General features: G+C 32.0%; 1 protein-coding gene across 1 annotated transcript in view; it reads left to right on the top strand.

Moving 5' to 3' along the window:
- LOC124360142 (histone-lysine N-methyltransferase SMYD3) overlaps nucleotides 1-772 on the top strand; it is a 33,534-nt gene extending 32,762 nt beyond the window's left edge. The window contains 2 exon segments of the mRNA XM_046813494.1: nucleotides 172-334; nucleotides 561-772. Of these exon segments, the coding sequence (XP_046669450.1) occupies nucleotides 172-334; nucleotides 561-756 (359 nt within the window). The 3' untranslated portion in view covers nucleotides 757-772.
- The last annotated feature ends 11,359 nt before the right edge of the window (nucleotides 773-12,131 follow it).

Raw genomic sequence — 12,131 nt, 5'->3', positions numbered from 1 at the left:
CTACTTTGCAGTCATCTATTATGCAAGATAATACTTTTGATTAGAATCAATCTTGAGATTTGAAAAAGATGAGGTTGGTACAGTGTGTTAAAGTAAAATTTAATAGATCCCTGTTATAATAAATTCAAGTACAATACCATATTTATTAGTTATCCTTAGCGTAAATAACAGATTTGGATGTTTGTAAAGTGTGTTTGGAGAAGCAGGAGAAACTGTTCCATCCCATGAACCTGCAGAGGGTGAAGGTCTTGGATTCAGCATTTGAGAGCAGTGTGTCACTCGGCCAATGGCAGGAGGCCAGGCGCTTTGGTCACCAGCTGCTGCCAGGCTACAGGTTGGTCGGGTCAATAAGTTGTTACATCTTAGGTCTCGTATATAAGTGAAATTAAATATGAGGGTTTTAGCGCACTTTTTGGAAGCAATTGATTTTGTACAAATACTAAAAATAACCAAACAACAAAAACAATCATCCGAGGCAGGGGGTAAACTCTAAAATAATATTTTTCATCAATAATTTTAAGAGTTCGAAGCATCGAAGATTGAAAATGTGTACTGTCCAGGTGTTATTATGGAGAGATGCATCCCCTGACTGGGATCCTCCAGCTGAAGCTGGCAAAAATCTGCCTGTTCCTGGAAATGGTAGAGGAGGCTAGACCTCTGCTGCGAGGAGCTCAAGACATACTGGGAGTGACCCATGGGCGAGACCATACACTCTATGTTGACCATCTGTTACCCCTTATTGCACAGGCTGAATAAATCCTTTTTATCAGAATCTGTGTTCCTTCATTACACCAATTGTTTTGTAGAATAATCCATATTAAAAAACACAAGATAAGGAAAAACTGGGAAATCCAACAATTCATTCAAAAAATGTAAGGTGCAACACACAATTGAGTTATTATTTGAGAAGAGATCCCTTCCGTCCTTCTAAAAGACAAATACCTATTTTTATTTTTTTTTTTTTTCAAATTTCAAGGTATTTCAATTTTAATGGTATCTTTTCACCTACAAAAGCGAATTAATTTTTTTCTTTTATAAAATTTCTCTCTATGAGAAGGCTAGATTCTCCATCACCAGGCTGAACTGTTCATTGAGGCTTTTTTCTTCGGTGCTGGAATATAACAATTCAATCTCTTCCAGCCCCTCTAAGGATGTTTGGGAAGTCTCCCAAAATGTCTTATATGACTATATGTATGTCCTCTACATTAAGGACTCCTCTTGGATCTTTTCCTTCAAATACAAATAGAATGGACTGACTGTTACCAAGTGATGTGGTAGATGTGCTATGTATTTAATTTAATTTTTATGTTGGAATACATAAACTAACTGTATAAAAGTTGAATATAACAATTGGTACAGGTGAAGAGCTTCTATTGATACATAAGCCTGTAATTATATTGTATTAATGTATATAACAATTTAAATCAAAGTTTTACTTACCTTGATCTAAGCTGTAACCACATGTTTAACTTATAATATTGGAACTGTAAATTAAACATTTTATAACTATCTTCAGAGTAGAAATATGTTGAAACACTGATTTTATGTAATAACCCTCCGGCTGGCGCGCATTTGAGCCTTGACTGGCACCCTGTTTTTAAAGCTTTGTGCAGAGTTTTAAATTTTTTATCCTGTACAATTAATTATTGGAAAAAACACAAAAGTGTTATACATCAAATTACTCTGCAGAATATGTTGTACAATATAAACATAATTATAATTTGACTTGCCTAAATAATGGTGGATGTTTGATGGTCAAAACTCAAAATTTCTTTTTCAAAAAAACACTTTTATATTAAGCCATTAAAAAAAACTTTATTTTTATACATTGAATGAAAAGTGACAGGAAGTGAGCATTCCATTGACTCTTGTAGTGACAGACACTAGATAGGGATAGCCTGGATTGTCAATCAGCTGTAGACCTGACTGGTTGGTGAGCCACCTGTAGTGACAGGTCAAGGTCGGTCAGGTTATTGTGCTTTGCACTGCTGTCTGCTTTGTTTACATTGAGTGATTTGACCACCACTGTTTGACATCAATGAATTAAACCACCATTTAGTTACTTTAAAGCTTATAAAAAAAAGAAAATAAAGTGAACAAACTTGTTCCCCTTAGGACAAGTATTCATGTCCACATAGGATTAGTATTTAAACAAATTATTTTGTTACAGCAAATAAAGGACTTCAAAATAAGACATTATTGTTTGAAAATAATAAATTTATAATAATATAATTTTGACAATGGGAAAATACCCCTGTGGTAAATGTGAAAAAATGTAAAGGCATATAGCATATGCAATGTAATATCCTATGTACTCGTAGCATATGCAATAAATGGTTTCACTTTAAGTGTGTTAACTTGACCATTACTGGTGTTAAAACAATGGAGAAAGAACAATTTTTGGGGGATTGGAAATGTTTAAATTGTTATTCAATAGACAAAAACGAATCTATGATTGAAGCAAGTACGGAATATACTGAAGAAAATTCAGAAAAACTAAATTATTCGTCACTAGCTGATGAGATGAATAAATCTGTTTTACAAGAAAATGAATATTTATGAAAAGAACTACACTTGGCAAAACACAATAGCTCGTTTTATATACTGGAACTTGAAGACAAAGTAAAACAAAATGAAGAAGACTATGAATTACTAAAGAAAGAGTCAGTTGAAAAAGAACAGGAATTATTGAAGAAAATAAAAGTATTGGAGAACAAACTCAGATGTGAAAAAGAGGCAAGAGAAAAGCTTGTCTCAGAGGTAGAAGAAGAAAACAAAGCAAGTGAACATACATAACTATACAAATAGATTGTGTGATAAATGTGTAATTCTCAAAGAGGAAATTACAAAAATGCTTGATACAATACGGTCTCTAGAGAGTGTATTTGGGGTCTTGGAAAGAGAAAAACTCAATAAACCAGACACTATACGTAAAAGAACAGGGGATCCCAACTGCTTGGATTGTTTCCCTCCCTTAAATGGTGTACAACAACCCACTTCTGATGTTGAAAAATGGCTGAAAGTGCCATCTCGTCATTCCGTTAAACCAGTTAACTATCATAACTCAGGTCCAAACTTCTTCTCAGTTAATCTGTTTGAAGTACTTTCTGATGTTTCTACAGAAGAGGTGTCTGATGAAAATGAATCTCATCTATCAATATTAATACCGCTAAATCAAAAGTCCATCAGGCAAATCACAGTGGTTTGAAAGCCAAACAAGTTCACTGCCACAATACTTGTTGATCTGTGCTGACAGTCATGGGAGTGGCCTGTCTTGGCACATTAACAAGAACCAAAACACTTATTCAGCAGTGGGGTTTGTGAGACCTGGTGGTCGAACAAAAGACATACTGGACTCTAGTAATATTTCAAATGAATTATAAAATAAAGATGATGTATTAGTAATTTTCTGTGGCACAAATGACATCTCAAGAAATGAAGCTATAACTGGTATAACAGAGACAATTCAGAAGGTTAGGAACAACAACATAATTCTGGTAGATTTGCCAAATAGATTTGATCTTCCTCAATGGTCATGTGTGAGTGAGTTGCAAAGAAAATCTAACTTATCAATTAAGGAACTGTGTAACTCTTATAAAAATGTGCTGTTGGTTGAGGTAAGCAAAGCGGAAAGACACCTGCACAATCGTCATGGATTACACTTTAATAATATAGGAAAGAGATGGCTTGTGGAGCAAATCTGTACTGCTGTAAACAAAATGAATGATGGAATTACACCACCATCGCAGTCACAAGGCGACTGAGGGGGTGCCGGCTGCGGCAGAGACCGCATTACCACTCACTCACTTTACTACACCTGCGGACGAGAGGGCTGCAGCATCACCACCAACCCCAATTGTAAGTGCTGAAGGGGGTGAAGGCTGGGATTGTGTCTCTAACATTTTTGCATATCACCACACCGGCAACTAACTCTGCTACACCATCGGGAAACGTACTACTTCTGTGCAACATCCTCTTTAGAATTTAAGAATAGAAGTAAGCTAAATGTCTTGACCATGAACATACAGTCAATAAGAAACAAAATAGGGCAACTAGAAGACATTTTGAATATTAATAATATTAATGTGCTGTGCATTAATGAGCACTGGTTACATGAGGACGAAATTACTCTCTATGTTCCAGAAGGTTTTATTGTGCCATCTAGTTTTAGTAGGAAACCACCTCTTACTCGGGGAGGCGCATCAATAATGGTAAATTGTAGCTTGAAGTATGAAAGTATAAATGTATGTATAGTACTAATTATTTATGTGAAGCATCTGCTATTTTACTGTTAAACTTTTATTTTATTTTACTAAATGTATATAGAACTCCAGACTCAGATTTTAATAATTTTATAAACAATTTAGAACGCTTAATATTGGATTTAATGGACAGACCACACACACATTTTGCTTTATGCAGGGATGTAAATATTGATATTTACAACTAAATAGGCCCTATGTACAGTATTTTTTTAATGTTCTTAGGTCTACTAACCTATATTATGTTAATGAGCAGCCAACCAGAAACTATTTGTGTCTTGATAATGTCTATACAAATGTCAAACAGGAGCTATATTGTTGTTCTCTCATTAACCAGGATGTAGTATCAGACCATGCTGGGGTCTTGGTTGAGTTTGACTTAAATAAAGTTAGGCCAAAACAATGTAATGACATACAATCAACAACACGACTTGTTTCAAGGGAACGATTGTTTAGCCTTATTGAAAGTTTAAAAAATGACACAGACTGGACTCCGTTGTATCTTGTTAGTGATGTAAATGTAGCATTTAAATTCTTTGTAAATATTGTACCTAATATTTTTAATAACAACTGTCCAATAGTCAATAGTCGGTGTAAAAGGCAAGGGCAATTCAAGACAACATTTTAAAAGATGGTTCACACCTCATCTACAAAATATGAGAGCTTATTTGTTAATTTTATATGATAAGTGGAAGAAAAGTTGTAATACAGTTGATAAGGATAGATATAAGAAAATTTACAATAAGACCATTTCTGCAAATAATTATCTAATATCAAATGCTCCAAATAAATGTAAAATGGCTTGGAATATTATAAGAAATGAATCTGGAGGTAAGAAATAAAATATCTAAAAAAAATATACCACTCTTGCCAGGAGAGTTAAACAGTTATTTTGTTAATGTACCATTTACTAACAACACCATAAATTCTGTAAATGGTTTAACTCATAATGATTTTTTGAATAATTATCCTCTCCCTGATAAAGGAAAATTGATTTTTTAAATGGTAAATGATTGATGGTAGTTTGGTGAAATTTATTGTTAATAGGTTAAATAATACAGGCAGTGAGGATATTTATGGGCTCTCAAATTTTGTGATAAAGCATATAATTAATGTGATAATAGTGCCTCTTACTTACTTGATAAATTTAACTATGTTTAAAGGCCATTTTCCAGATTGCCTAAAATCAGCTAGTCACCCCAGTTTTTAAAAAAAGTAACAGAAATTTACCAGAGAATTACTGACACATTGCAATTGTGCCTGTTTTCAGTAAAATAATTGAATCTTGTTTGTTGTCTCAATTGCATAATTATTTTGTAAAATTTTTATCAATTCATACAATTCATCAATGGAGGGTTTAGGCCTAAACTCTCCACTGCAATGGCTGTGGAAACTATGATTGATGTAATTTTAAAAGGTCTTGAAGACAAGTTAGTTATAGGTTCTAGTCTGAATGACACAAAGCTTTTGACAATGTGTCCCATAGTATATTATGTAGAAAACTAGAATATTCTGGCATTAAGAATGTAGAATTAAATTTGTTAGAAAGTTGTCTAACAAAAAAAAACCAGGTTGTTAAAGTCAATAATTCTTAATCTGAGAATTTAAATGACATAGCTGGTGTCCCTTAAGGATCTGTTTTGGGGCCATTGCTTTTTTTAATCTATGTAAATGACTTTAGTGTAAATATACCTTGTCTATCTGTACTCTACGCAGATGACACCACACTGATTAGTGCAGATGGGGATATTGCCAATGTAATGTTGCAATTAAATACATCCCTAGAACTAGCTAAAGCTTGGTATTCTGCAAATAGCCTTTTAATAAATGAAAACAAAATTGAAAATATAATATTCACATTTAAAAACCATTGGATTAATGATTATTAATGGCTTATTTCATAGCCACTTGTGTTACAGCATTCGAATGTGGGGTAATTCCAGTACAGCAAAAAACGTTTTTGTCTGGCAGAAAAAAGCAGTTAGAATATTAGCTGGATTATCATACCAAGAGTCTTGCAGACAACATTTTTCTAGGCTTAAAATTATGACCTTGGCATGTACTTATATTTTCTATAACCTAATATATGTAAAAGAAAATGAAGATAAATTTGAAACACAATGTACACTCCATGAGTATGATACCAGATCAAAACATAATCTAAGAACTCCTAATATAAGGCTAGATAAATATTATAAACAGCCATAAATACCAGCAATAAAAACTATTTAATAAGCTTTCTCATTTTGTTAGAGCTTTACCTTTAAAACAATTTAAATGAAACGTGTCAGATAGGCTTAAGCTTAAGGAATTTTACAGTGTTGAGGAGTAATGAGTATATGAAATGTGATATGTTGTAAATAAAAAAAAATAAGGATACTCCATAATTTATTTAAAATTTTAGATTTTAACTCCATATCTCTGTTTTTTATGTTTTATTTATTTGAGTAGATTTAAGTATTTATTATATATTTATTATAACAGATATGACTGGAAACTAGTATATATTTATACTATATCACTAGAATTAAGCTAAAAAAATTATGGTTGCCTGTAAAGTCGGTTTTACGGGCGAAGATTTTACGTGACAACGTCTTTTTCTCGGTAGAATATTTATTGATATGAATATTATTAAATTGCACAATAGGAACAAGGAATTGAATGAAAATAAGAATTGCACAAATTTTAACTATAGAAATATATTTTGTTTACTAAAACATTGTACATAATTTGAAATTAATTAAAATTTGTTATTGTAAATGGTAAAGTTGAATAAAACATTTACTAAAATTGGAATTTGAAATTCTTGCTAAACACAGTTAAATTCTAACTCCGCGCGTGGTGATTGGTCGGTTTAGTTCGTTTGTTTGGTCGCACTGTTATGACAGGTTAGAGGTTATAATTTGTTATTTTAAATGTTTGACTAGCAATACGCGCTGTTTCTTCTCAATCGACTGAATTACGATTGATTGCAGAGTGATTTAAACTAATAATTTACTTAACACTATCAACATTTGTCAATAGTATGACATAACCTATAAACTCAGTTTCTCAACTTTTGTGTCAATCTAGCAATTAATCAATCAATCATAGTTTACGATAATGAAATATCAGTGTACAATTATTTACCTTTATTGTTGTAGTTGTTGTAAATGACGAATCTAAGCACTCCACATTTTCACGAATAAACATAGTTATCTGCTTTATCCCGTGCGGCGGACCCACAGTTATCTGCTTTATCCCGTGCGGCGGACCCACTGGACGGGCATCGTAACGTTACCGGGCGTTACACTTTTTCATGAGTGACTCCGAGCCGCAACCTAATTTAAGACGTTGTCACGTCAAAAATAATGTTATTTTGACGAAACCTGTTAAAATCTTTGGAGTACTTAATGGCCAATTAAACTTCTGATTTCTGACTCATTGTAAAGAGATAGGCTTGGGGATTTAACACTTCCTGATTCTGGCACATTCATTTGCTAACTAGTCACTACTGGTGACAGACAGGTTTTATACCACCAAGGACTTATGTGCAGTTACGATTATTGTGCACGTGTTTCAATGGTACATCTGTGGATACAAGTTGGGGTTTTTACCAGCGGAGGAAATAAATTCCTCACTGGCAATTCTGTGTATGGCTGCATTGATTTGTTGCAGAAAAGAATGAGTAGATATCTTTTTCTTCTCAAACATCTGGAGTTGTCAGGTCAATGGTGAGTTTCAGTGAATTAGAATTGAGTGATCCCGAATATTATTGTCCAATCCTCTAATCTAGTGTTCCATCAAAGAAAAATCTTCTAGGTCGAACTTACCCTTCTGCAAAATCTTTGATTGTTCTCCGGGCAGTAGCCATACTAACCTTACTACAAGTTACATCTACATCGCAGGAATTGTCTTCAAATACACACACAAAGACTGCCGACAAGTCACTCGTTTTGACGAGAGCAATTTTCTGGGTTGTCCTTAAGTTTTGCCTAAGAATTTATTATTGTAAGACCTTGCATGCCTTTACAAGAATTTTAAAATATGGGTGATCTACTGAGACAGTTTTATACTGACAGAGTTCTTGGGCACAATTGAAGACACAAATTATTCAATAATGCACATTACTGAGACATCAAATCCTTGTCAAAACTCACCCTGCTCCAGGTGGTCTCATAACCAGCTTTGTTCCAATCAAAGTTTGAGCAAATTTTGAGTAATCATAGCAAAATCAATAAAAAGTATATAGGCTACGTAATTATTAATTCTAAAGTGGGTGTGGAATCTAATTATGGATATGGCATTACAGGTCATTTTTAAATCTTTTGGAATATATTAGATTATGCAATGTAGTGCATAACATGAGCTCAGGTTAACCCTTATAATTACCTGAAAACAGACAGCTAAAGTTGGTATGGAGTTTGGACATCCAGGAAAACCTGCTTTGGATATATTTCTCACTTACTCCTGTTACATTTGTATGAAGGCTAGATACTCTCCTCTATTTACAAATTATTAATAAACTACCTACAAAATCCTAAGAATTGTACTAAACAAAAATTAAATACAACTAGTTGTCTATCTTGTTTTGTTTCTGCATTTTTCCGTTAAGAATTTATTGGAGTAAATGGTGTACATTCCAAGTTGTTTGAGGAGTGAGCTTCCTTATTCTAAGATGGATTCTCAGCCTTATTTCCAAGTTTCACAGTGCAGTCAGAACTTCTTTTGACATTTGCCTCTTTGAATTTTTGAGAAGAAATAAACTCTCATCTTAAAATTATGTAGTCTTGTATATTTTTTCTAAATGACTGACATTATAATTAGGTTGTGATTGTTAAAGTAAGACAAATAACAACAATCTTCTACTGAATAATTTATTTGTTTTTTCATAAAAATAAAATTTTAACAACTATCTAAATTATTTCTAATGGAAAGCACAAATTAATATCTCTATGCTCACAAGAAATACTTAGATAATATTTCAAAATATTATTCAGTTTATAGTACAGTTTCAAATTAATACCATCCATCTTTGCTAATGATTGCAGTTTTCAATAGTTGTCAAGATTATCACAGTCTGATAAACTGTTGGTTAATCTTAAAATGTTTTACATTTTTATTAATCAAGAAATTTACGTTAACTAATAATAAGAATAAAAATGTCTGATTACAAAATAATTAAGGCACATTCGTTTTCTCGATATTGTACAGCAAATTGTGTATTGAATATTTTTAATAAAAACCATGCATACTAAATTTCTCTCTCTCAAAAAACTATGTACATTCTTTAAGAATCCAATTAAATTCATCATGAACTGGTGAAAAAGAGATTAGGGACAAACATTTTGTAAACATCAATAGTAATCTCATTAATGCATTATATAAATTTTATAGGTTAACAAAAAAAACTCATGTTTCCTTATTGAACTTCCAATCATCATAACTTTTTCTTATTAAATCGTGAATTTGAAACTGTACAACAAAATTACAATAATTACAAAAAAATATAGTTAAATCTTGTAAATAGAATCTAGGCAAGACTTAGCATAATCAGGAATAAAGAGTGCAGTATAACTTTACTGTAAATACTGTGATTGTGTATTGAATATAAAAACCATGTTGTAGATTGAAAATTACTCACTAAAGACAGATAGTAATATGTGTAAACTTTGATTTTTATTTATATAAAAAATACTGTGAAAATACTGACAAATAAATCCCCTTTCTAATACAACAAGAAAGGAAATTATATACAAATTATTTGTATTAATATTAAATCATAATAAAGTGTAAGTGAAAAAATGAAAATACTGCCCTAATGTATAACTTGATTTATAAATGTTTGACAAATTTTAGATTTAATTTTCAAATAAAATGTTGCTTAAAGTTAATATTGTAAATGCATAGTTTATTTAATAAAAGAAATGCACAAACTAAATTTAATAAAAGAAACATTTTTTACTTGGAAAATAAATATTGAAATGTCAAATAATTGAGTTATTAAAACTAGACTTGAATTAAATTTACTGAAAAACTAACCCAAAATAAATATGTAAGAAGATTTTTGTAATATGATAGCAAATATAAAATAAACATATAGTTATAAAAACTCCAGCCTGAGCGATTTCTTTCCATTTCTCATGTTCTACATAGCACACAGATTTAAAACATTCTACCAAAATATTGAAATACACACCAAAATAACCAAACTGATCGACAGAAACTGCAGATTTAACAAAAGAATATTTAAGAACTTTCAAAGAAGTCCACATAATAATTGTAAATTTGACATTCAAATTATGCAACTTTATAATATTTATAAATGTAGTATTGAGTTTAAAATCACATTCTGAAAATTATAAAATCTTACATCATTGTTATTTCACAAAGCAATTTTGTTCCAGTTTAACCAGGGATCTGTTTTCCCTTCTGGATCACTAACCCAATACAGAAAAAATGCTCTCCTTTCCCAGAACATACTCCTGAACTATAGTATATGACTAGCAGTGTGTAGCTGGTTAATGGAACAATGGTGGAGGGAGGCAAGCAGTGGAATGGTTACTGCTTCTTCCTCCATCTTTTCTGTAGCAAACCAGATTCAATGATCATAGTATCACATATAAGAATTTTTGGCATTTTGTTTTGGCTAATCCATATCACAGACTCTTTCAGTGTTCACCATGAACAATGTAGGCAACATATGCTATTAAAATGTATATTTTAATTTTTAATTATAGAAACATTAATAAATCAAAATCTGAACCAAATTGTAAAAGCAGTGATTCTAAACTGAGAGTAGATTCACCCCAAAATCCAAATCTAGCAGAAAGCTTGGCAGAAACAAATCTTCCACACACAAAACACCTGATATTGTCAACATGCCAGTTTGTACCAGAAATGTGTCTCTGTCACCACCGACAGTGAAGGTACTTCCAGAAAGATGCAGTTGAGCAAATTTGAGCCATCTTCACGCAGCACCACATTCATTATTGAAGAAGGAGCTGGTGGGCAAACTCCAAAAAGCTCATTTTCAAAGAACCATGTTGTTCTACAAAGCTGCAGCAAAAATTTTCTTGTAGAGGAAGAAGCTCTGCAAACAAAATCAACTGCACCAAAAGTGGAGAAGTCTGTTGGGTCAAGAATTTTCTCCATCTCTGTAAAGAAAGGACATGTAAAACTTCTTGTCAAACACACGTCATGTTTTTCAACAGTGAAGATAAGCAGCATCATCAAGGCCAAATATACAAATACTCTCTATACAAACGAGCAAGTTTGGTGTGGCTAAAATACCGCCAAACTTCAAATCAATCCATTAGAAACTATTTCAAAATATGGTACGTGCTCATGCTTTGAAAACATCTCCACCAGTCCCAAGGTGTAATCCCTAGGTGTGCTTTGCTGAGTCATAAAACTGGAGTGTCAAAACATTCTACTATGTACTAGTGTTTTGATTATATACTAGTTATTTGTGTTTATTATAAAATAATTTCTTTCAATATTACAATATATTAAAAACTAAAAAAAAGAAACTAAGTTTTATTTTTTCAACAAATTTAAAATTTAACATGTTTGTTTTATAAAAGACACAGCTTTATCTATAAATACCGGTATTGGTCAATGTGCCAAGATATTAAATCTCAGTGGAATACCTACTACAGTATCCATACATACAATAGAGTATCCATTATAGCTCAACATGATCTTAATACATACACATTACAGTCTGTGTATAACTTCCTCAAAACATTTTTTTTATATGTAAGAAATAAAACGAATATTAGGAAATTTAATACATCCTTTTTTTTCTTTAGGACCAACAATTCACTTTCAGGAAATTAAGAAACTATCACACAGGTATCCGTTTCTTATTACAATTTTCTCTTAACA

The sequence above is a fragment of the Homalodisca vitripennis genome, chromosome 4 (assembly GCF_021130785.1).
Source record: "Homalodisca vitripennis isolate AUS2020 chromosome 4, UT_GWSS_2.1, whole genome shotgun sequence".
Taxonomy (NCBI): domain Eukaryota; kingdom Metazoa; phylum Arthropoda; class Insecta; order Hemiptera; family Cicadellidae; genus Homalodisca; species Homalodisca vitripennis.
This window is presented reverse-complemented; position numbering and strand designations above follow the sequence as displayed.